The 27,193-nt window shown below is 41.8% G+C and overlaps 1 protein-coding gene across 5 annotated transcripts in view; it reads right to left on the reverse strand.

Annotated features, from left to right (window-relative positions):
- Nucleotides 1–27,193, reverse strand: part of LOC134360288 (platelet-derived growth factor subunit A-like) — an 85,565-nt gene that overhangs the window by 18,211 nt on the left and 40,161 nt on the right. For 3 of the 5 annotated variants that reach the window (XM_063074468.1, XM_063074467.1, XM_063074469.1), the window contains 2 exons: nucleotides 19,304–19,336; nucleotides 7,828–7,974 (listed from right to left, as the gene is read on the reverse strand). In XM_063074468.1, coding sequence (XP_062930538.1) covers nucleotides 7,828–7,974; nucleotides 19,304–19,336 — 180 coding nt within the window. The remainder of the gene's footprint in view (nucleotides 1–7,827; nucleotides 7,975–19,303; nucleotides 19,337–27,193) is intronic. The other 2 variants (XM_063074471.1, XM_063074470.1) reach the window with 1 other exon arrangement.

The following is a 27,193-nucleotide window of genomic DNA, read 5'->3' on the forward strand; positions in this document are numbered from 1 at the left end:
GCAGAACATTCAGACCCCTCTGTTCAATGGTACTCAGCAGCTTCTCTCCATTTGAAAATTATTCTGTTTCCCATTCTTTCCTTAAACTTCACATTTCCCCGCAGTGTAGTCCAACTGGCATATTTTTCCACTTGTGTAACGTATCTGTACGGTACCTCTTCAAGTTCTTTCCTTCTTCACAATTTGTTTTTCCATCTACAGTATCTTGAAATGTCAGCAAATTTGACAATACTCTCAGTATCTTCATTTAACTTGTTAAACATCACAGTCTAATACAAATTGTAAGTAGTTCAGGTCCCAGAAATTATCCCATGACACCCCACTGCTGCATCTTTCCAACCTGAAATTAACCCATATATCCTGACTTCTAGTTTCTAATCAATATTTAATATATATTAAGAGGTGGTCGGGGAAACCCCAACTGCATTTATCTGCCAGACAAAAGAAAAACTATTGACAACTCGTTGTTCATAGTTCAAAGTCCAAAGTAAATTATGTCACCATATACAACTCTGAGATTCATTTTCTTGTGGGTATACTCAATAAATCCATAACAGAATAATAACCATTTTAGACCACACCAACCTGGATGTTCAACTGGGGTGCAATAGACAATAAACTATGCAAATACAAAAAAGAAAGAAATAATAATAATAAATAAATAAACAATTAAATATCGAGAACATGAGATGAAGAACCCTTTAAGGTGAGTCCATAGGTTGTGGGAACAGTTCAGTGATGGGGCAAGTGAAGGTGAGTGAAGTTATCCCTGCTGGTTGAAGAATCTGATGGCTGAGGTGTACAGAAATAACTATTCATGAACCTGGTGGTGTGAGGCCTGTGGCTCCTGTACCTTATTCCTGATGGCAACAGTGAGAAGAGAGCATGACCTGGGTTGTGCAGGTCCCTGATGATGGATGTTGCTTTCCTGCAACAATGCTCCGTGTAGACGTTCTCAATGGCAGGGATGGACTAGGCTGTATCCACTACTTTTGTAGGATTTTCCATTCTAGGGCTTTGGTGTTTCCATACCAGGCTGTGATGCAGCCGGTCAATATACTCTCCACCACACATCTGTAGAAGTTTGTCAAAGTTTCAGATGTCATTCTGAATCTTCGCAAACTCCTAAGAAAGTAGAGGTGCTGCTGTGCTCTCTTTGTAATTGCACCTACATGCTGGGCCCAAATCAGGTCCTCTGAAATAATAAAACCCTACTTTTACTGCCACTGCACTTTATCATTTTCTTTAATTTATTTTTTTTTACTTAGGGCAGCTCAGTAATGTAGCAATTAGCACAACGTGAACACAGCTCTAGTGATCCAGGTTCAATTCCACTTCTGTCTGTAAGGAGTTTGTACGTTTTCCATGTAACCTCGTGGGTTATCGCTAGGTGCTCCAGTTTTCCTCCCACATTCTGAAGGCGTAAAGCTTAGGAGGTTCCTTAAGGTTATTATAGCCGGGGATGGTAGTAGGGATAAGCTCCCACTACCTATTAAATGCTCCCATGACGTGCGCTTCAAATAGCCTCTGACAACCAAGTCCAGCTCCTGGCCTCCACATGTGGCTTAGCTACTAAGCCCAGTGGAACCATTTCTACTGACAGGAGAAGAGGCAAAGGGGGGTTACTGGTGTCTTAAAACCAGTTGCTTTAGGCAGATGGGCCCATCAGCCATGCTTGGAGAAGGAAAATTCCGATCTCAAAACTCCACTCCTTTGCGGCTATACCCACTTATGGGGAAGGCTTCGGGAGTAAACCCCGAGGGAAAAATCCGGAGCTGGAGTCCCTAAGGCAGTCCTACATTTAATTCAACGCTGACTGGCTCTTGCATTGCTGTTCGTACCAAACTGTATCGGGGTCTGCCGTTTCTCTGGGTTCATCGGATCTGTGGAGAGGGGAAGCTTGCTACATGGGCAACAGCTTGCTTTCCATATCGTACTGCCCAGGCTTGCGTATCTAGAGAGTTAGAATGTACCATCCATGGTCGACCCTGGCCAATGGGAGGTCTCACTCACAAAGGTTCGTAGGATAATTGGTCACCTGATGTAATTGGGTGGCATGACCTTGTTAGGCTGAAAGGGCCTGGTACCATGCTATACGCTTAATAAATAAATATTCCAGGGAGTTCAATTTTACTTATCTATTGAGTTATCCATCATCTCCTGAAAATCCACATTAAAGCATAAACACATTGCCCTCATCAGTCCTTCGCTCTATCAGCAAAAACAAAGTAAATGCAGTCCTGGTAGTTTTCCCATGAGTTAGCATTAACTAATTTATGATGGCTTTCCTTTATTAATTAGTTCTGAACCAATGACTATTTCAGTGACTAATGACTACTAATAAAACCTTAGTTTTGCCTCATAAATAGTAATTGTTTATGAATGTTTTCAATGATTGTGAACAGGGTTTTAACATTTGTCAGTATTTCGCAGCCAGCCTGCATCAGCCTCTGTAGTTGCCACGAGTATTTTGAACATTGCATTGCGAATTCTAGTCTTACCTACTTTCAACTCTCGGATGAGAGCATCGCAACTGTGTCTAGTGATGACACGCACTGTTTTTCCTGGATTATTTAACCTAAAACTGAAATTGGCTAATTTGAACATTCAGGAATATGGACAGTACAACTATATTTGGGTCTCTTATGGATTTTAATTAAATATTCCTCATTCTTTTTATGTAAATCACATCGTGCCATTTTTAACTACTATCAGCAATCTGTGCGAAATATTCTCCATGGAGCAACATCCGGTCAAGATGGCGCCTGCGTACAATGCTCCTTTGGCCAACATCTTGTGGATAGATCATGAACCCATATTTTTCACTTCTTTTATGTCTTTTATGTTTGTTTCTCATCTTGAAAGATTCTGGAACTGTTGGAGCCCGTGTTTTGCTGTTTGGAGATCGTTTGGGTGTTTCTGCGCTCTGCAGTCTCTGAGATTCCAGGAGGCAGAGCCAGCGGGAGTAAATCTCATGGTGAGAAGGCAGCGGGATTGCACACAAACCGATGTTTGACCCCATTTTGCCAATTATCGCATCCATTGTTCGCCAATTAAAGCAACGAGGGTGATTGGAACATCAAGGCAAGTTCAGAAGTCAAGAGATCGCCTGGGTGTTCCAGCATTTTGCAGTCTCCAAGAGGATTCTGGGAGGCAGCGTGCGTGAACCTCATGAAGGGCAGGCTGCAGAATGGGGCACAACCCGATGTTTGGCTCCATTTCACTGTTTAAAGCTCCCATTGTTCGCCGATTAAAGCAACAAGGAATATTGAAACATCAAAGCGAATGCAAAGGGCGTCTCTTGATCAGTTGCTCTGTACCAGAGAGGTAAGAACCTGCTGCTGCATCCGGGCCCAAAGAATATCGTCCAGGTATTTTCTGCGTTTTGGATGTGGACTTTGGACTATGGACTCTATTTTCAGCCTTATAGTTTCTATATTCTGTGTTTTTGGCCTGATCTTCTTGGTTTATTTTGTGGGGGAGGGGGATTTGGGGGTCAATATGCCTAATTCAATTAATTTTTTTTGTGCAGGAGGAGGGATTTGGGGGGGGGGTCAATGTGCCTGATCCATTTTGTTCATTTTTTTGTGCGGCAATGGGGACTTGGGGCTCGGCGTGCCTGATCCGCTTTGCTCAGTTTTTGTGCGGGATGGGAGATTTAGAGGTTAACAGGCCCGATCCATTTTGTTCGCATTTTGTGCTGAAGGAGGGAATTTGGGGTTTGTTTGTGCCTGTTCCATTATTATTCATTTTTTGTGCGGGAGGAGGGGATTTGGGGTTTGTTTGTGCCTGTTCCATTATTATTCATTTTTTGTGCAGGAGGAGGGGATTTGGGGTTTGTTTGTGCCTGTTCCATTATTACTCATTTTTTGTGCGGGAGGAGGGGATTTGGGGTTTGATGTGCCTGTTCCATTATTACTCATTTTTTGTGCGGGAGGAGGGGATTTGGGGTTTGTTTGTGCCTGTTCCATTATTATTCGTTTTTTGTGTGGGAGGAGGGGATTTGGGGTTTGTTTGTGCCTGTTCCATTATTATTCGTTTTTTGTGCGGGAGGAGGGGATTTGGGGGTTGATGTGCCTGTTCGATTTTTGATCATTTTTGTTTGTGGAGAGGTGGGATTTGGGGGTTGATGCTCATGCTGCCTTCCTCTTCTTTCTTGGTTTCATGTCTACCGGAGAATGGAGGAATTTCAGAGTTGTATACTTTGATAATAAATTAACCTTTGAACATGTTACTGAACAACACTTACTTCAGTTTGAAAAATCCTTTCAGCAAACCAGATGTTGAGGAGATAACATCTAATTTTGCTCATTTTCTTTAAACTACACTGTACTTACGTGGCTCACCCACCAAACTGAATTACTGCCCTTCAGAAGCAGATGCCCTTCTCATTACTCTGTCTGTAGTTAGTACACTGTTTTTAATCTAGTTAGTCTTTTTGGCGATGTGACGTTCTCACTGGTACCATACTACAACTTCTTATGGTCAATCACCAAGTTGAGTTCAACTATATTTCTTTGTTTTGTGGTTTGATCGATTGATTTTCAATCTGGTAAACCATAATTCTTCAAGGACACATCACTATAAATCTAACTTTGATATTTGTGAAGCCAGGTTATAGCTTACTTTTAAACACAGAATCAGCGTGTAACACAGTCCAGGGACCACCAGAAATCGGACTGCCTTTGCTTAACAAAAGCATGCTGATTACGCCTGTCAGGTCTCTCGCTGCAGCTTAGCCATTTTGCCTGCTCGAATGTCAGCCCAACATAAGGGAGAGGAAAGGGACGTCGAAACAAAGCCAAGACGAACAATCAAAGATATGGGGAGGAACAGAACCTGACTGATTCTCCTAAATGAAATTTCTATTGGCAGGTGGTATTTAATGGAAGCAGATGCTAAAAACCTAAGAAGGTCTCAGGCTCAAGGGAAACTGTTTTCTGCACACCTAACTGCAACAACTGTAATTTGCACTTGCGAGGGATATTGAATCTGCACAAGACCAAAATAGCATATAGTTAGCTATTATAGCACCAACAACCCAGGTACAATTCCTGTTGCTATCTGATCTTATCAACTCCATTGGGAGTTGATAAGATCTCCCAATGGCCGTCTGGGTTTCCTCCGATACTCTGGTTTCCTCCCATGTTCCAAAGACTGGCAGATTAGTAAGTTAATTGGTCACATTGTGTGGGCCTGTAACTATGATGTACCTCTGAAAGAAATTTAAATAAAAGAAATGTAACAAACCCAAGGTTCACCTCACAGAATCAGAGTCACCTGCAAGTTACTACTGCGATTCTAATCAAGTGAATCCTTTATCTCGCTCAGTTCATTTCAACTTTGCCTAGTTTCTGCAGTCTTAACAGTAATGTACTATGCATATCAGTTTCTGTAGAAACTCTTATGCTGCAAAATGACAGCCACACTGTGTCTGTAATGCACTTCATGTATAAACAGGACAAAGCTTTTAACTTGCATTTTGTTGTCGATTCACATTTGAAGTGAATGTTCTTCCCCATTTCAATTACAAACCATGATGCTTTTGGCATAACCAGTTGTCAGTTCTAGTGAAGAGGTGAGACAAATGTAAAGTATTGGTGTCTATCCTGGTACAAACTAGATTAGATCAGATAAGGACCAGAAGACATAGGAGCAGAATTAGGCCATTCAGCCCATCAAGTCTGCTCTGCCATTCCATTATGGCTGTTTTATCCCCCCTCTTGATCCCACTCTCCTACCTTCTCCCAGTAACTTTACAAGACCTTACCTATCAAGAATCTATCAACCTCCACTTTAAATCTATCCAGTGATTTGGCCTCCACAGCCATCTGTTGCAATGAATTCTACGGATTCACCACCCTCTAGCTAAAGAAATTCTTCCTCATCTCTATCTAAAGGGACATCCTTCTATTCTGCAGCTGTGCTTGATTCTCCCATTATAGGAAATGTCCTCTCCATCTCCACTCTATCTAACACTTTCAATTTTTGATAGGTTTTAATGAGATCTCCCCAGATTCTTCTAAATTCCAATGAGGTCCAGAGCCATCAAATGCTCGTCTAACATTCTAAAGTTCTTGAGAGTCTAACTGTTTTGTGAAAGTACCAATATTGACTTGCAACTTTTCCAAATTCTCTAATCCACTGCACTCTCTCAAAGGTTTGACCCTCTCTCCATATTGTCAAACTCAAAAACATTCCTTTCAGAGAAACTTCAAATGTTACATCTTAAAGATGCAAAGGTTTGTTTTTGCAATGAACTAATTTGGAACCAAGCATCAGCTATCACGGTAATATACACAAGACCATAAGATATAGGAGCAGAATTAGGCCATTTGGCCCATCAAGTCTGCTTCGCCATTTCATCATGGCTGATCCAATTTTCCTCTCAGCCCCAATCTCCCGCCATCTCCCCGTATCTCTTCATGCCCTGACCAATCAAGAATCTATCAATCTCTGCCTTAAAGATACATACAGACTTGGCCTCCATAGCTGCCTGTGGCAACAGATTCCACAGATTTACCACCCTCTGGCTAAAGAAATTCCTCCTCATCTCTTTTCTAAAAGGACACCCCTCTATTCTGAGGCAGTGTCCTCTGGTCTTAGAATCCCCCAACATAGGAAACATCCTCTCCACATCCACTCTATCGAGACCTTTCAACATGCAATAGGTTTCAATGAGGTCTCCCCTCATTCTTCTGAACTCCAGTGAATACGGGTCCAGACTCATCAAACATTCTTCATTTGACAAGCTGTTCAAGACTAGAATCATTTTCATAAGCCTCCTTTCAACCTTGAACATGGACCTGACTGAAAGGTAGCTCTTATCACACACTGCCTCTTGCTGATTGGTCACTCCTCAATTCAGAGAAACTGCTGTGAAACTCTTCCTTTGAAGTCTCAATCACCCATAAAAGATAGGAGCAGAATCAGGCCAATTCGCCCCATTGGGTCTGCTCTGCCATTTCATCATGGCTGATCCATTTTCCCTTTCAACTCCATTCTCCTGCCTTCTCCCGTAACCTTTCCCTTAAATGCACTCAATGACCTGGCCTCCATAGCAGCCTGTGGCAACAAATTCCACAGATTCACCACCATTTGGCTAAAGAAGTTCCTTCCTGATTAAAAGGTAGCTCTTTTTACGCAGCTTTGACGTGGATGGCCCAACTCCTGCTTTTAATAAGAATAAAGCAGGATTTGAAATTACAGTCAGATACACAGATGACTTGTTTTAATAGAAAACAGATAAAAATACTATCTGATATGTTGAATCAAATTCCTACAAATGATATGTATTAAGAGCAGAGTTGGCTCTTTGCAGACACTGGTTTGTCAATTGACTATAGAGCTTCTCAGAGATCCAATTATTTAAGTTCTCAAAATTCTGCTCTTTGTTCATCTCCAGAACCTGTTCCCTAAGTTTGCGTTGTATGAATAAGATCTGAAAAGATGAATATTCCTCAAAATCTGTTGCAGCCCCGATGAGAGTAGCATTAAGTCTCAGTGCTGGAATCCGAAATGTAAGATGATCCTTCTGGAATCAAACAACGTTAAGGTCTTGACAAATGGGAAAAAAAACGCAGCTTCTGAATGAAATGGTTAATTGTCCCTTAAGTTCATGGCCGAAGGCACATGTTTTCAATTATAGACATAATTATAGACATAAAAACTCAAAAGTAAAATGGAATGAGGCCCCAGAAAGTGGAAATAATGCCCAGATTATTCTCATCCAACAGTACTCAAGGAGAATGGTGCTCCATTTAATATTCTCGTGCTGCTAAAAAGGAAATGGAAGCTGAGCACGAACTGGTAGTAATACTAGCAGACCTGTTTTCAATGGTGACTGCTGGTTCTGTAGAGAAGACTCCTGTGGTACTACTGGGCGATGCAACGGGGGCGAGAGTTCGTCATTGTGGGCCTTTTGTTGAAGGTACTCGTAAGAAGCTTTGTATGAATCCAGCCAGTGTGGCTTACCTTAAAAAAAACATAAAGCACAAAGAGAATTCCCACTCAGTTCAACTAGCATGTAATGCCAAGTCCCAATTTGCCACGAGACATAATGTGGCTGCGAAAATTGCTCAGCTTGTGAGATCATAGCCCTGGGCCTGCGATCCCAGTCAGTGGTAAAGTCAGCAGATTCCAGACACTGTTTGATGTAACTGGAATCATTAACAGCATCAAGGAGCCACTTTTCATCTCCCATTATTCCATAATTGAACAAAAGCATCAACGTTAGCAGTTCTGGCATCAAAAAGTCAGCCTTCCTTATTTTGTATACAAAATTCATGGAACAGTATGAGTGCCTGTAAAAAGGCTTTTGACTTTCATATTTTTCATCATTCTCCACAAACTGAGTGCAACGTTGATTATTAAAGGAAGTATAATTGTTAGAGTCTGTAATCTGGGAATAAAGAGTTTATCATGCTAGGTAATATTAGGCCCTACCTAAATTGTGGAACAACCTTCAAACACTGAAACTCAGTTCCAGACATGGCAGACAAAATTATGTAAAAATAGTAATTATTTCTAGGAATTACAGTAATTTTGCAAAATGTCAGTGGGCATGTTCGCTTCTAAACAGGAAACAACTGAAATTCCTTTTGATAATTTTTTAAATGCTTAAATTACACCATTAAATGATGAGAGGCATTGATCGTGTGGATAGTCAGAGGCTTTTCCCCATAGCTGCAATTGGTTGCCACAAGAGGACACAGGTTTCAGGTGCTGGGGAGTAGGTACAGAGGAGATGTCAGGGGTAAGCTTTTTATGCAGAGAGTGGTGAGTGCGTGGAATGGGCTGCCGACAACGGTGGTGGAGGCGGATACGATAGGGTTTTTTAAGAGACTTCCAATCTGCGCCTTGTAAGGCATGAAAATGCCCGACGCAGGCCTCTCATGGTCTGAGTCCACGTTCCCTCCCTCCTCCCCTTTTAAGGAAGTTTTGGATAGGTACATGGAGCTTTGAAAAATAGAGGGCTATGGGTAAGCCTAGTAATTTCTAAGGTAGGGACATGTTCGGCACAACTTTGCAAGCCGAAGGGCCTGTATTGTGCTGCAGGTTTTCTATGTTTCTAAATCATGGCATGAAGTGTTCTACTGAGTATTTGTTGTTTTTATCAAAACACATCTCTCGATGCTTTGCTGTTCATTGCTCCAAACCAGTGAGTTGATTGGTTTGGCTTACGGAGCCCACCACACCTCTGGCTCTGTATTCCGGGACTGGGCAGGCAGGTAGCGAGCTGGTGGAGTGGCCAAGAGGACGGCCAGTGCAGCAGTGGAGCTCTGTTGCCATGGAGATCACATTGTAAGTAAGGCCTTATCTATGTCACTTAACAGGGGGCATGATTTTTGCTTGAAAGTCATAAGAGCAACACCCGTAGCTTCCGGGACCCAGGGTGCTGCCTCTGTTGAGTTTACATGATTTCCCCCGACCATGTGGTTTTCCTCTGGGTTCTCTTGTTTCTTCCCACAGGCTGAGGATGTGCTGGTTGTTAAGTTATATTGGCAGATATATAAATCAGTGGAAAGTTGAAGGACACATGAGAAAGAATAGGTGGCTGAGAAATAGGTGAGGAATCAGGACTGTTGTGAACACTCAGAAAGGCAGCATAGAGATCACAGAGCAAATGGCCACCTTTAATGATATAACCATCTCAGCGGGCCACAGTCAGCACGAGAGGTTGTTCGTTGTTGACACAGTGCAAAGTTTTAAAAGATCCCGCATGCTTTTCGGCTTTCCTCGGCAGGTGGCAATCAGCGTGGGGCTAATAAAAAGAAAAGAGGTGTGAGTGGAGTGGCCATTGTTGGAGTGAGGCTTTGTTAGAGAGGCCCAGCTGTGGCACAACAAGGTTAGACAGGAACTGTCCTTGGCAAGCACAGGTGGAGGTTCTAGGTAAGTTTTTGTTTCAGTTAGGACATAGTGCACTGAAAATGGATCCAAAGGGAGTGGTATGTTCCTTGTGTGAGATGTGGGGAACTTGGGAGACTGCCACTCTCCCTGATAACTACATCTATGCAAAGTGCATCAAACTGAAGCTCCTTGGAGGCCACGTTAAGGAACTGGAGCTGCAGCTCGATGACATTTGGCTCATACGGAGGTGATAAGTAGGAGCTACATGGAGGTAATCACCCCAAAGTTGCTGGACGCAGGTCCCTGCGTGACTATCAGAAGAGGGGATGGGAATGGGATGCGAGTACTGAGTACCCCTGTGGCCATTCCCCTCAATAATAAGTATACTGCCTTGGATGCTGCTGGGGGAAATGACCTACAGGGAGAAGCTGTAGTGACCAGATCTCTGGCACCGACTCTAGCTCTGTGTCTCGGAAGGAAAGGGGGGGAAGAAGAGGAGTGCAGTAGTGATACGGGACTCCATAATTGGAGGAGCAGAAAGCACCTGGGCGCCACAATAGCGTAGCGGTTTGCGCGATGCTGTTACATTTCGGGGTGCTCCGGAGCTTGGAGTTCAATTCCGGCACTGGTCTGTAGGGAGTCTCTTTGTGTCCTCCCTCTGGAATGCATAGCTTTTCTCCGGATCCTCCAGTTCCCGGCCACAGTCCAAAGATGTACTAGGTAAGTTAATTAGTCATTGCAACTTGACCCGTGATTAGCTTAGGGTTTATCCAGTTTGTGGGGGTTGCTGGGGCAGCATGGCTCGAGGGACTACAATGGCCTGCTCTGCGTCGTATCACTAAATTAATAAATAAAGAAGGTGCATTGCCTTCCAGCTGCCAGAGCCAAGGATGTCTCGGATCCGGTCCATAGCATTCCAAACAGGCAGGGTGAACAGCCAGAATTCATGGTACATATTGGTACCAACGACATAGGTGGGAAAAGGGAGGAGGCCCTGAAGAGAGAATATACAGAGTTGGGCGGAAAGCTGAAAAGCAGGACCTGCAAGGTAGTAATCTCTGGATTGATGCCAGTGCCATGTGCCAGTGAGGATGATTTGGCAGATAAATGTGTGGCGGAAGAATTGGTGCAGGAGACAGGGTTTCAGATTTCTGGGTCACTGGGGTCTCGTCTGGGGAAAGTATGACCAGTACAGAAAGGGTGATTTACACCTAAATCTAAGGGGGTCAGAAGCTTGTATGGCGTATAGCTCCGGGGTTGTGCTCCCAATGGGGTTTTTTTCTCTTTTTGTTTTCGGTTATTAGGGATTTTTTTTTTGTTTCAGTTAGTAGGGGTTCTTTTTACCTTCTTTCTTTTTTCCAAAAAAATAATAGTTTTAACATTTTGTTTTTTCTTATTATTATTGGTATACTGTTTAGCTTGGTTAATCGGTTACTTGATACTTTAAGTCTTATTTATGTATTGATATGTTGATTTGACTACTTTAATGTATTTTTTGTTGATTTTCAATAATAATTAATAAAAAGGAATGGGAATTAGAGTGATTCTGCTGAGAATGGCACATGTTGCAGATGCAGTGTGTAATGCGACTGCGAGGAAGGACAGGAGATGAAGTGGCAAAATTGCAGTCAGCGGGATGAGTTAAAGTGGAACTTTCTAAAGGGAGGAAGAGGCAACCGTGGCCAATAAGGGAAGTCAAAGACCACTTAAAAGCAAAGGAGAGGGCATATAATACTGCAAAAATTAGTGAGGAGGTAGAGGATTGGTAAGTTTTTAAAAAACAACGGAAGGCAGCTATAAAAGCCATAAAGAGAGAAAAGGAGAAAGCTAGCCAATAATATAAAAGAGGATACAAAAAGTTTTTTCAGATAGAAGAGGAGTACTGTAAAAGAAAGACGAGAATGGATATCGAACTGCTGGAAAATGATTCTAGTGAGGTAGTAATGGGGGATAAAGAAATGGCAGAGGAGGAACTTAGTAAGTATTTTGTTTCGGTCTTCACTGTGGAAGATACTAGCAGAAAGCCAGAAATGCAAGAGTGTCAGGGGGCAGAAGTAAATGTCATTCTACTATTAAGGAGAAGGCACTTGAGAAGCTGTAAGGTCTGAAGACAGTTAAGTCATCTGGACAAAATGGACTACACTCCAGGGTTCCGAAAAAGGTAGCTGAAGAGATTGTGGAGGCATTATTAATGATCTTACAAGAATCATTAGATTCTCGAATGGCTCCTGAGGATTGGAAAATTGCAATTGTCACTCCACTCTTTAAGAAGGGAGGGAGGCTGAAGAAAGGAGATTATATGGCAGTTAGCCCGACTTCAGTGGTTGGAAAGAAGTGGAGACTATTATTAAGGATGAGGTTCTGAGGTAATTGGAGGCACCTGACAAAGTAGGCAAAATAAGGAGAAGGCAGAAGAATGGGGTTGAGAGGGATAATAAATCAGCCATGATGGAATGGCAGAGCAGACTCAATGGGCTGTATGGCCAAATTCTGCTCCTCTGACTCCTGATCTTATGGTTTTAAGGTTTTCCCTGTGATGGATGGACGCTACCTACCATTTACTTAATTCTGCTCCTGGGTTTTACGGTCTTGAAATATGAAATAATATCAAAGGAGATGATAAACATGTATTGGGTCACATCTTCTTTAATTCTTATTTGATCAGACAATAGATGGTAATGAGAAGTTCCTGTAAAATCAATGAGAATCCATGTGTACAGTAATGATATTACTGTACTACAATATCAATTGAAATATTTATTGAGGGAAGAACAGGGGTTTATGCACTCTTAGAGAATTCTTTTTTGTTAACACATGTCTTAATTGTTTATTTTAGATAGAAGGATCCTGGTGGAGAATGAGTGCACGTTCCTGAAGAAGCAAAACAGGAACACGGATTGTGTGAATTTCTTTAAAAACAAGAGAAAATTTGTAGATGCTGGAAATCCATGCAACACACACAATGTGCTGGAGGAACTCAGCAGGCCAGGCACCATCTATGGAAAAAAGTGCAGTTGACTGCCGAAGGATCTCGGCTCAAAACGTCGACAGTACTTTTTTCCATAGATGCTGCCTGGCCTGCAGTGTCCCTTTAGCATTTTCTGCGTGGTGATGTGAATTTCTTTGATTATTTTAGAGATCGTTAAGTATAGTGATGAATTGTTCAGTGTTTCATATGCCCAGGTGACCATAACATAGAAGCAGGAAATCATAATATCGTGAAGATCTGTTACAGCTGCAAAGGGGCTTCTAAAGAATGGGAGGGCAGAATTAATGGATGTTGTACCAGAACTTCGATAACATTTTGACTCGACATATATAAAGTGATGGAAGACAAATTGTTAATACTGTTCCAAAACGTAGGAAGGCCAAAAACTATTTATAGACCTGTTTCTTTGGCACTGAGAGTTGAAAATATTTGTTCCTGTGAAAGAGAGGCAAGTCAAGTACATATAGTCAATGTTTCATTTGTTTAACTTAGTCTGAACACTTGGAGTTTGGTTTCTATCCTAGTTTTACTTTCCTCAATCAGACATTTATATAGAACCTGCTTGAGCTAACAGGGGAAGAAATATATTTTCCTCCACAGTTTGTTCCTTTACTTGATAACTAACATTCCTTTTCTTTGGGTCTCATTTGCTCCATTTCCCCAAGCCAAGGCTCTCTGCTGAGAGAAGCACTTTTCCACTCTATCGGTTTGTTATTAATTTATTTTCTCCTGTTTCTTCAGTGCTGCTGGTGGGAAGATTGAGCAAGATCAGGTCGAGAGTGCAGCCTCCTCCAGGCAATAGGGCTAGGCAAGTTTAAGCAAGAGGCATAAACCCAGCAGGAGAAAGAACTTGGCAAGACCAGGCGGAGAGAGGAATAAAAACAAGCAACCATCTAAACAAAGAAAAAGTCCCAAAAAGTTTTCTATTAATATAGGGTGAATAACACAAACCCAACATCCAAATGCCTTAGCCTGGCCAGGGTGACTTTTGGAAAAGTTTTGATTCTGAAGAGCAGAAACACGAAGAGTAAGACACCAGGTGCACCCCAGATGAAACATAGCAGAAAACAAAGAGTATGAAACCAGATGCAATCCAGGTTTCCAAAGCTCTGCAGCACCTTTGAATTAGTAGGTCTGATAATGAGTGCAGAGATCTTTTATTAACTAAATTCCTTGCCGTGGCAACTTGCTGAAAGCTTGGATTGCTGTTTGGGAGCTCAAGATCAAAGTGGTCATTAGTAGCAAACTGAAACAGACCACATAGATAAAGATCCATTGAAATATTTGCAGAGAAAACACCCAGTTAAAAAAACCACATAGAAATAAAGAACACATCAGTGTCATTCTCAAAAGCAACAGTTAAGTTCAAACACCATCACCAGATGTTTCATGCAGAGCTTTAGTTCTAGAATTGTTAGCTTTTCAATCATTTACAGAAGTCAATGTGATGGACTTCCAATCCATTCAGGATCTCTTGGACACAGCCAGAAAGCTGCTGAGGAAGAGAGGATAATAAAGTGGGAGAATAAATGACAACGAGGAAGAGGTGGTGCTGAGCTTGTACACAACATTTTACAATCACAGAAACCCATAGTGAAGGGGTTCCCAGCCTTTTTTTTATGCCATGGGCCAATACATTAAGCGAGGGGTACCTTGACCCCAGGTTGGGAACCCCTGCCATTGAGCGGTAAATCCAGATCACCTCAATTGCTTCTGAAAAACTTTCATATTTGAATTGACATCTAGCTTTGTTCTGGATTGTGAAGTGCAAAAGTTGCAAGTTAGATAGCTGGACCATTCTCACACATGGGTATCATTCACATGTTTTACATGTGTAATAAGTTATGCTTCCTCCCTGTTCCCAAAGAATATCCGGTAATCCACATTTATAAAGTTAGTCTGCACAACCATGTTGTGAGAAAGAGATTTGCTGGCATTTAAAATCAAAACTCAGCCATAACCAATGCAAATCAAACCCAAGTTTGGATACATATCATTCATTTATTTCATGCCCATCCCATCATTCGTATGGAAGAATGAAAAGACACTATACTACGCATACATTGCTGCTGATCAGGAACAATTAAGTTTTCTGCAGTACTAATCTAGTCATCCTAACACCAACCTGGGTAAAGTATTAAGCTGGGCAACCTCTCTGACGCAAACCAAATACTTCAGCCTCAGATTGGGTAGCCAGGTTCAAGCAGTAACGTCTGTTGGCTGAGACATAAACATGACCATATGAAAGTAACAGGCAGGAAAGAGACCATGCACAGAATCACAGAGGTTGAAGTGTCCTAGTGAAACCATTTCTGTTTCCACTCACCCATCAAATCACCTGTATGTATAAAACATCAGAAGTTAAAATTAAACATAGAACATAGAACACTACAGCACAATACAGGCCTTTCAGCCTATGATATTTTCCAACCTTTCAACCTACTCTAAGATCAATCTAACCTTTCTCTCTTTCATAGCCCTCCATTTTTCTATTATCCTTATGCGTATCTAAGAGCTTCTTAAATGTTCCTAACGTAACTGTCTCTACCACCAACCCAGGCAAGGCATTCCACACACCTAACAGTCTCTTAAAAAAAGCTTACCTCTAACATCCCTTTATACTTCCCTCCAGTCAACTCAAAATTATACCCCCTCGTATTAGCCATGTCTACCCTAAGTCAAAGTCACTGCCTGTCCACTCAATCTATGCCTCTTATCATCTTGTACAGCTCTATCAAGTCATGGGGCCAGTAAGCGGAAAATATGAGAATATGTGACACATTTCAGCAGAAAAGATAAAACTACTTTTTTTTTAGGTCAACTGATCAACCAGAGAACAGACACAAATAGTACTTGTTACTAAGTTAAAGTGTGTTAAGTTTGTTTTTAAAAATGACTTATTTTGGCTGATCACTATCATCACAGAATATCAAAGGATCTTGGTCTGACAGTTAGTCCACACCAAAGACAGGAAAACTCAGCCACATATTTACCATACACTGTACTCATCCTGTAGTGTTCCTTGCCCGTTGTCTGAAAGCTTGTTCTCTCTGCATTCACAGAGCCCTCAGCATCGTCTAGGACCCCTCCTATCTGTCCCATAATCTCTCTGACCTCCTACTGTCAGGCAGAAGGTACCGCAGTATATGAACAAGGATTGTTAGGCTGGGTAACAGCTTCTTCCCCAGGCTGTGAGAATGCTCAACACCTGCTACCACCCAGTTCATATTATTGTGACAGCACCTTTAGCATTATACTGTTGTATAGTTAGCTATGCACCTTATGTCGCTTATATATCTACGAAATAATTTCCATCTGTTAATAGCATTCCGTTAATATTATTTTATGGTCTGTTTTATATATTTTATGTGATATATGTATTGTGTTCTGCACCTTGGTCCTAATATAAATACAACTGTTTTGTTTAGCTGTATACATGTGTATGCCTGAATGACAATAAACTTGAACTTCAACATTTCACTCAGCAGTGGGTGCATTACGCATGTGTTGCAGCATTTTACTGAAGTAAATGCAATAGTTTATTCTCGATGATAAATTTCCAAATCCATTGCAGACTTCCAGAAAACAGTGAGAACCAATGCCACTTGGATCAACAATTAGTCACAGTTTAACAGAATATCAACATTAAAAATACAATGTATACTGTTTATTGCCAATAACATAATCCTTACAAAATGTGAAAATAGGAAGACTAGTGAGTGACTCTAATGTCTTTCACTAGGTTCCTTACAGACCACCATAAGCTCAGCTTTCTTGGCAGATGTTAATGGTTTCTTGCAGAGATCTTTAGCTGAAGAGTTATTTTGAAATATGTCTTTATCCAGATCAATATTTCAGCAGTCATGGGTTCACTTTCCCACCATGCAAGTTTTATAATTGACTTCAATCACCCTGGAGAATGATAGGCTAGCCACAGAAAGTGTTTGTAAAAGCTGCCAGCTAAAATTTAACTGTTTTGTTAATGTCCTTTGGAGAAGGAAGCCTGCCAACTCTATTTAGTCTCACCTACGTCTGATGCCAGTTGCACAGCATGTGGGAAAATAAAAACGGGTAATAAATACTGGCACTAGAATTTTTTTGAAAGCAAATGAGGAAAAACTGCTCTTAATTTAAATTGGCAAAGAGCAGTTGGGAAATGATCATTCTGCATGAAAGACAATGCATCAGATAATGGCTGGATTACTCAGTGCCAATTGGCTTTGTTTTCTCTGTTCTCATTGGCACGCCCTCGGGATGGCTTGCTTCCACTCCAAGTCTGTGGGATCTAAGGTCACCGATGAGGCCAGTGTGGGAACTGCAGAGACTCCGACAAAGGAGCAGCCGGTCTCTGACGGGGTGGCTGGGCAGGTACTGTAGGTGTCGAGATGGCAGGCATCTCTCATCACTAACGCTGGACAGCTCAGGAACCACATCTTCCCCTCCTCCTTCAGGTTTCTGAATGGGCAATGAGCCAACCCTTGAACACTCCCTCACTAATTTTGTTCTCTTTTTAGTTAATTTTGTACTACACATATTTCTTATTGTTATTTATAGCTTTTTTTTATTATTACACAGTTCTGCTGCCACGAAACAGCAAATTTCTTGACATACGTCAGTGATATATGCCTGATTCTGGTTCGTTCTCATGCACATACTGAAGCAAAAGCTACTGAACTCCTACCCAGAATCAGAATAACGAAGGCCGAGAACTTGAGGTGGCATTCTTCTTCCACCACTTTTGCTGGATTTCCCTCTGTTCCTGATGCCTAAAATTAGCATTTTCGGTGTCATTCCGAAGGACTTTCTCTACTTTGAGCAGTTGCGAGCCCCAGAAATTGGTGAGATGTTGTGTGTGTGTGTTTTTTTGAGGAGACTTTAAGTACATGTGTCTGCCTGGTAGTTGCTTCCAACGACAAGAGCTCAGAAAAGAGGAACTGTTTTGAAATCTGATGCCAGGCATGCAAATAAGGTGGTCTGCTGTAGTGAATCAGAATTAGGTTTAATATCACCAGCTTATATGTCGTGAAATTTGTTGTCTTTGCTGCAGCAGTACGATGCAATGCATAATAATAGATTAAAAAGGGAATTACAGTGTGTATATACAAATAAATAGATAGTTAAATTTAATAAAAAAGTAGTGAGGTAATGTTCATGGGTTCAATGTCCATTCAGAAATCGGATGCCAAAGGGGAAGAAGCTGCTCCTGATTCATTGAGTTGAATTAGCACCCCAATGCTAGGGCCATTGGCCTGGGAGGATCTAAATTCTGCAAAAAAAAAGTGTTCGTTTCCAGAGGCAAAGAAGAGTTTGTCACCAGTGGCTGCCTTCACTGATATTAATTCTTGAATAAATAAACCAGAGCAGCTTATATCAGTGTTTCCAGTGTTCTGTATAATAATAGTCATTTAGTTATGAAGCATTAAATCTTTAATAATTCTGTTAAACAAAGTCACTGAGTCAGAGGCTTTGCCTCACATTTGAAAGATCTTTGTCTAGATTTGTTCATGTCATGGATCAGTTCACAAAATTAGGAGGACTGACTTCAGTTTCATTTCCCCTAATATAAATGCCACAGGCTGTTCACCCATCTTCAAACTAGCCTCAGTGACACTGACAAGTCCCAATACCAACCCATTCACTTCTGAAGAGAATATTTTGACAGTTTCTTTCTGTCAGAACACTGTCTTGCCTAGATGCTGATTATTTATCAATAACTTTGTTTCAGCATAAGTATGAAATTATTCTTCCTTCTATATCGCTCTCTCCAATTTTACGCCACTCTCTTTTTCACAGCCTGTGCAATATTAGCTGAACAAATTTATTGTGTTGTCACCCAGCGTTTTTCATTTTCTCTGTTGGCAGCAGCAGCTCTGATGTTGATTTGTTAGCTAAAAAGGTGCAATTTCATATCAATGATCAAAATGCAAAGACAAAGAACATATATGTCACCAGATGCAAATCTAAGATTCATTTTCTTATGAACAATCACAGTAAATACAAGAAACACAATAGAATCAATGAGAGACTGCACCCAATGGTACCGACAACAACCAATGTGCAAAAACTACTACTAATAATAACTAAATAAGCAAAAAATATCAAGAACATAAGATGAAGACTCCTTGAAGGTGAATCTACAGGTTAAGTAGATTTATGATGGCACAGCTGCGGGAAATGTTCAGCAAACACTCAGAGGCAAAAATCAAAACACTATTATTTTCAAAAAAAGTAAATCGAGTATATCTCACATTACTCTTTCAGAATGCTTCTAAGAGAAGAATTAGTGCATTCAAACAATTGTGTGTAGAATTGACAGCTTCATTAAATTCAGGCTCTGGAGGAGTGTCTGCATATCGTCCATGAATGCTGTTTCAAATGTGAATACGCATTGCTCACCTTGCAGTTCACTGCATTTAAACACACAAGGGCATTTCAAACATGCAATTGAACAGACATTAGGCCTACCTGGTCTGGATCTAGGTCTCATTTCAGCAGTGTCTGTCGAAAGAATATTTAAGAATGTAATATTAGTAACTGGAATATATTTGTGAAACAGTCAAATAGTTGAACAGACGTGTTAATTTGTGGAGATGTCACTTCTCCACGTAATGATGTCACTAAGATCATCAGCCATTAATATATGACAGGTTTTGAAATTTATTTAAAGATACCGTGCTTCTGGCCCAATTACACTCATGTGGCCAATTAACCAATTAACCCATATGTCTTTGGAATGTGGGATAAAGCCAGGGCACCCGGAGGAATCTCTCATGTGACGAAGAGAACGTTCAAACTCCTTCCAGCCAGCAGTGGGAATCCACCAAACCCCAACGTAAGCTGAGCAATGACACGTTGCTGAACTTCCATTCTGATAAAAATTTGCAGAAGATGAAGCCCAGCAAAAAGAACAGGTATCAGCACCTTTGAAATACATTCTCTATGCTTCAACACACGCCTTAAAGGATTCAATATTAGAGAAATGAAATTAAAAGCAATGTTAAATGACATTGTGTGTGTAAGTTTAAACAAGTAGGTGTAAAGGGACTGAATTCATAAATCTCATTGATGTACCTCCTCACATGTGAAAGGCTGATGCAAGAGAGGAATTTAACACTTGAGCAATTACGCATCTAATGTCTCAGCAATGCCACGATTGGGTTGCTGTGTGTTATTTAGATTTATTGGCTAATCCATTCCTCCCTCACTAAGAGAGGTGATTTCACAGTTGACATTAATTATTAATCATTGATGTAGTGTTGATACCAACACCTATTACATCAAGCATGATAATTCAAAATTTGTCAAGAATCTCCTTGCACGATGAGCACTTTCTAAAGTATTTGTGAAGACTATAAGCGTTGATTAAAATAAAAGGATGCGTGTGGCTTAACCTCATGACAAGTCTTCTCATATGGGGAAACTACGCCAAAAGTGTTGTTTAATGATTCAGACCAATGGGATTACTTCACTGTTCAGTCACAGTGGGGATTGGAATTCAGCCAAGTTTGCTCTTTTCACTACACTGAAGGAGATTTTATGGTTTGGATTCACCAACAAACTGTCTTGATGTTTAAAAAAAACAAAAACAATACCACAGGTTGACATTCAACAATTATTGCATTGCATTAGTTTTCACACACTGCTATCCATCTGTTCAAAACACATGGAATATTCAATTCAATGCCGAGTATCCTGCCCTTTCCCTTGAGGCAACTCCAGTCCTCCATGTTCAGGATTGTCGTCAGAAAGTCTCAGAATTTTGGGCTGAAGTTGCTTTGGATAAAATAGGCATAGAAGCTCATAATATATCCACAACAAAGGCAGCATCTGTATAGAAACTGGTGTCCAGCCCAAAGGCTGGAATAGAAAGACCAAGGTTTATTACTGACTCATGAACCAAGATACTGTGAAATGGAGCTGGTAAAAGGTAAACCATAACAATGCAGAATAAATTGCAGAACTGGGAAGCGATGGTATATTTGCCATCCTAAGTGCACATAGGTTAACAAAAGGGATAGAGAATATCAAACAATATTCAAGTTCCAAGGCTGTGTACCTAGCCCTTTGCTCTACCCGTTTTGCACCTATGACTGCGTGGCTAAGCACAGCTCCAATGCCAGAATCAGGCTTGCTGACGACACCACTGTCGTAGGTCAAATCAAAGGCGGTGATGAATCAGCATGTAGGAGGGAGGCAGAAAATCTGATTACCAACAACAACCTCCTACCCAATGTCAGCAAGACCAGGGAGCTGCTTACTGACTTCAAGAGGTGGAAACCAGTGGGCCATGAGCCAGTCCTCATCAGAGGTGGAGAGAGTCAGCAACTTTACATTCCTCAGTGCTATCATTTCAGGGAACTGTCCTGGGCCCAGCATATAAATGCAATTATGAAGAAAGCAAGGCTTTCTTAGGAGTTTGCGAAAATTGGGCATGACATCTACTCCCTTAGGAGTTTGCAAGAATTTGGCATGACATCTAAAACTTTGACAAACTTCTATAGGTGTGTGGTGGAGAGTATAGGGTGTTACTGCATCACAGCCTGGTATGAAAACACCAATGTCCTTGAACAGAAAATCCTACAAAAAAGTAGTAGATCCATCATGGTAACGCCCTCCCCATCACTGAGCACATATACACAGAAAGCAACATCCATCATCAGGGACACCCACAGCCCAGGTTATACCTTCTTCTCACTGCTGCCATCAGGAAGAAGGTACAGGAGCCTCAGGAACTCACACCACCAGGTTCAGGAAGGAAACTCTCAACCATCAGGCTCTTGAACCAGCTAGGATAACTTCATTCAACTTCACTTGCCCCATTACTGAAATGTTCCCACAACCAATGGACTCTCTTTCAAGGACTCTTCATCTCACGTTCCCAATACTTATGGTTTATTTATTTATTATTATTTCTTTCTTTTTATCTTTGCACACTGGTTGAACATCCAGTTGGGCGCAGTCTTTCATTGATTCGGTAATGCTTGTTATTCTATTACAGATTTATTGAGTACGCCCACAAGGAAATGAATCTCAGGGTTGTATATGGTGACATACATGTACTTTGATAATAAGTTTACTTTGAACTTCGATCTTTGAAGTTCCTTACCAAACTAGATTCTCCACTTCCTCTGTGGATTCAAACTCATTTGCTCAGATATTGCCTTCCAGAATTGACCTGAATCTCTAGCTCTCTGTTCTCTTTTAAGACTCATCCCAATACCTACTTCTTTAATCCTGATTTGCCCTGATATCACACTTAATGATATCTACGCTTCTGATTGGTAACAGCACTGTGAAGTGCCTTTATATGTCTATTTGTGATATTAAAGTCACCCTACAGACAGAAAATGGTGTTTTGCTGCTCTTCCAATCCTGTAATTCTCTCTGCTGACTGGAACACTTTGTCCGTTGTGGACTGAAGGTGAGAGAGATCACCGCTGAGCAGGCAGGGGAGAAGGAGGAAGAAGGTCATGAGAAAGTGCAAGAGTCCAGAGCAGCTGACGAAGGCAGCCTCCAGGTGGGTGATAGGAATTGTGGAGAGCACTCGGCTTTCCCTAAGTCCGACTCTTCCCCTTCCCCCTTCCCTAATCTTCCAGTTCTCTGAATCTTTTGCTAATTCTCAGGTAACGACTGCTCAGCCTGAGGAGAAGTACAAACACCAAGCTCTCTGCTAGGTAGAGTTTGAGCAATATAAGCTTCAATAGCTATCCACCTCGTCATCTCCTGGGTTTTCTAAGCCCTGAGCCGCCTAATATCTTAATCATCCCCGGTCGTTATCTACCTATCCTTTCTCATGCCTCTCCTCCCTCTAAACTTTCATTGCTTCAGAAGGTCACTGAACACATCATGAATCAGTTTCCATTTATTCCTAAACCCTTGTGTGAACTCCTTCAAATCCCCTTCTGTGCTGGTTAGACTAACTTGCTTTCTCTCTCAGTTCTGGTGAAGGGTATTTGACCTGTAACATTAACAGCTTCTCTTTCCACCGATGCTTGTTCGACCTGCCTCCAACATTTTCCGTTCTTATTTCAGTTTTCAGCATCTGCAGATTTTTAATCTGATTGCTCTCAATCCTGTGGCCAGTAGCCAGGCTATATCGTACACACGCCCAACACCAAACTCTCAAAACAGCCACTCTGTTCCAAACTCTTTCCTGGCAAGAAGTTCCAAGGTGGACAGTGGAAATGATTCACGGACGTTCTGAAAGCCTCCTTGAGAAAAGTGGCATTGTCCATGCCAACACCTTCAATATGCAGAAACTCAAATCATACTTTCTATATTCCTGTCTGGTTTAAGTAAACTTTGCTCACAGCACAAACATTGAGGTCCAGCTAATACTTTGATGACTCTGAACTACACTTCATCGTCATATATCCTTGGCACAGGCCTGCAGTCAAGTCTAGTTGGAGTATAGGAGCAAGCCACAGGAGTAAACCACAGTGACTAAGTGAAGGGGCATTTCTTTCCCTCTTCCATCCGTATAAAGGTTTTCTTGTAAGGTCACATTTTATATTGGTCGCCAGTGGCTAGGTGGCAGCAGCGCTGAACATTTGGGGTGGAGGACCCTGACACTTACCCCATTCATCTCTGTGTAAGTATGGTGAGGTCCTAACCCAGACATCAGGCCATTCATCTACACCTTAAAGGGGACAAACACCTGACACATACCCAGGCTCAGTAAATATTTGGGTCAGATATTTATCAGGCAAAATTGTCCTCATGTGCATATATTTCATGTGCAAAGTAGGTGGGAAGTGGTCAACATCGGGCTTGTTTAGAGGCAGCACTGAGTGTGTACTAGGTTCATTTATTTTGAGATACAGCACGTTGACAGAACTTTCTGGCCCACACAGCACAGTTACACCCATGTGGCTAATTAACTTAGTATCCTGTATGTCTTTAGAATTTGGGAGGAAACCGGAGCACATGGAGAAAACCATGCAGTCACTGGGAGAACATGCAAACTGGTTACAGATAAGTGCGGAATTGAACCTGGGTTCACTGGCTCTGTAATAGAGTTATGCCAACCACTACTCTACTATGCCACTCCAAGTTATTCTATTGCTCTAAATCGGGCTGGACCAAAGTCATCTGTAACTACGCAGTGAGTTGTAAATATGAAGTGACTTAATCAAGTAGAATGCTTGCGGTGGGAAATGGACATCTTCACCCAAAACATCGATGATCATTTCCCTCCACAGATGGTGCCTGGCTTACTGGGTTACTCCAGCTGCTCTTTGTTTATGGCCTAGATTACAGAATCTGTCGTCTCTTATGTCTCCAAATATAATGCATTTTTAATGCTTTCAATGATTTTTAGTGATTTTGGTTTGTTACAAGTAAAGGCGGTTTAAGTTATTCACTTTAGGGGAATGTAACAAGAGTAAGCAGTGAAAAACAATGTCATTCACATCACTGAATTCCAAAACGATGAGCAGATCATTGTTTAGCTTGACTTATCCATTTATTTGGGTGGCAGGTGGAGTTATGTCTCTACCAAAGGAGGTGTATGGTGTTCCTTCCCTCCGTTAGCCTGTAGGTCACCCCTGAGCACCTGCTTAGCCCCTCAATCATGTGAAACCATAGCAGCAGGTACGAGCAGCTGGTGTATATCACAAGTCCTCTTTCTGCGACCATTGCCACTGACGCCAGACAATCTCTGAAGAGTATTGACCATGGCTGGGGTCACCCGTCTTGTAAAGACACTGTCCAGAAGAAGGCAATGGCAAAGCACTACTGTCGAAAAATTTGCCAAGAACAATAATGGTCATGGAAAGGCCACAATCACCCACGTTATACAACACAGCACACAAAGAATGAATGATCCATTTATGCATTTGAATACAAGGTGGATGTCAAAGACAGGAAAAATATAGTTAGCTCTCCAGTAAATTTGATCGGAATGATCAAGTTCATGAGGACATTCAAAATACAATGTTAATATTAATATCAGTTTTAAATATGAGTTTCCTACTTTAGCTTCTTTAGACAGTTTAAGCTGGAATCAGTAAAAACAAAGTAGATTTAATTCAAATAGTAAAATCTATAAGACTCTTCTGTGGCCTAGAAGCAAACAATCCCATTGCTCCTGTGTGATCATATTAAAAAAGCCCATCGTCCGTGTGAGCCTCAATGAATATAGTATTCCCCTGTAATTCAACAAGTCAGGTAATCACTAAAAAAGATTGAAGTACAGAATAAAAATATATTCTTACAGAAAATTTGTGAGAAAGAATTAACCAAGTAAACACAAAATACAAAGAAACAAATTTTGTCAACTTTTTTTTCCAAGGTTTCACGTTAAAATTACATCATGGACAGTTTTCTAGGAACACACTCGGTCTGTAACACAGAGGTGTGCTGTATCTCTCAATTATTCATAGCTAGGCTGAGAAAAGTTTAATGATAAGAAGAGCATGGAATAAAAACTGCCAAGTGTAACTCTAAGGTGGTTATAAAAGAAACTTCACCTTTCAAAACAAATTAATATCCATTTCAGACAAAGTATAAATGAAATGATCCAACATATTATTCTCCGTAACTTCCGCCACCTCCAACAGGATCCCACCACCAAGCATATCTTTCCCTCCCCCCCCTTCTGCTTTCCGCAGGGATCGCTCCCTACGCGACTCCTTTGTCCATTCGTAACCCCCCCATCCCTTCCCAACAATCTCCCTCCTGGCACTAATCCTTGTAAGCGGAACAAGTGCTACACATGCCCTTACACTTCCTCCCTCACCACCATTCAGGGCCCCAGACGGTCCTTCCAGGTGAGGCAACACTTCACCTGTGAGTCGGCTGGGGTGATATACTGTGTCCGGTGCTCCCGATGTGGCCTTCTATACATTGGCAAGACCTGACGCAGACTGGGAGATCATTTCGCTGAACACCTACGCTCTGTCCGCCAGAGAAAGCAGGATCTCCCAGTGGCCACATATTTTAATTCCACGTCCCATTCCCATTCTGATATGTCTGTCCACGGCCTCCTCTACTGTAAAGATGAAGCCACACTCAGGTTGGAATCCAACCTGATGGCATGAATATTGACTTCTCTAACTTTCGTTAATGCCCCTCCTCCCCTTCTTACCCCATCCCTTATTTTTTTATTTTTCATTTTTTCCCTTTTTTCCTCTCTTTTTTCTCCCTCCGTCCCTCTCACTATAACTCCTCGCCCATCCTCTGGGCTCCCCTCCCCCTTGCTTTCACCCTAGGCCTCCCGTCCCATGATCCTCTCCCTTCTCCAGCCTCGTATCCCTTTTACCAATCAGCCTTCCAGCTCTTGGCTCCATCCCTCCCCCTCCTGTCTTCTCCTATCATTTCGGATCTCCCCCTCCCCCTTCCACTTTCAAATCTCTTACTAGCTCTTCTTTCAGTTAGTCCTGACGAAGGGTCTCGGCCCGAAACGTCAAACATAGAAACATAGAAAATAGGTGCAGGAGTAGGCCATTCGGCCCTTCGAGCCTGCACCGCCATTTATTATGATCATGGCTGATCATCCAACTCAGAACCCAGCCTTCCCTCCATACCCCCTGACCCCTGTAGCCACAAGGGCCATATCTAACTTCCTTTTAAACATAGCTAATGAACTGGCCTCAACAGTTTGCTGTGGCAGAGAATTCCACAGATTCACCACTCTCTGTGTGAAGAAGTTTTTCCTAACCTCGGTCCTAAAAGGCTACCCCTCTATCCTCAAACTGTGACCCCTCGTTCTAGACCTCCCCAACATCGGGAACAATCTTCCCGCATCTAGCCTGTCCAATCCCTTTAGGATCTTATACGTTTCAATCAGATCCCCCCTCAATCTTCTAAATTCCAACGAGTACAAGCCCAGTTCATCCAGTCTTTCTTCATATGAAAGACCTGCCATCCCAGGAATCAATCTGGTGAACCTTCTTTGTACTCCCTCTATGGCAAAGATGTCTTTCCTCAGATTAGGGGACCAAAACTGCACACAATACTCCAGGTGTGGTCTCACCAAGGCCTTGTACAACTGCAGTAGTACCTCCCTGCTCCTGTACTCGAATCCTCTCGCTATAAATGCCAGCATACCGTTCGCCTTTTTCACTGCCTGCTGTACCTGCATGCCCACTTTCAATGACTGGTGTATAATGACACCCAGGTCTCGTTGCACCTCCCCTTTTCCTAATCGGCCACCATTCAGATAATAATCTGTTTTCCTATTTTTGCCACCAAAGTGGATAACTTCACATTTATCCACATTAAATTGCATCTGCCATGAGTTTGCCCACTCACCCAACCTATCCAAGTCACCCTGCATCCTCTTAGCATCCTCCTCACTGCTAACACTGCCACCCAGCTTTGTGTCATCCGCAAACTTGGAGATGCTGCATTTAA

This window comes from Mobula hypostoma, chromosome 22, assembly GCF_963921235.1.
Source record: "Mobula hypostoma chromosome 22, sMobHyp1.1, whole genome shotgun sequence".
Classification (NCBI taxonomy): domain Eukaryota; kingdom Metazoa; phylum Chordata; class Chondrichthyes; order Myliobatiformes; family Myliobatidae; genus Mobula; species Mobula hypostoma.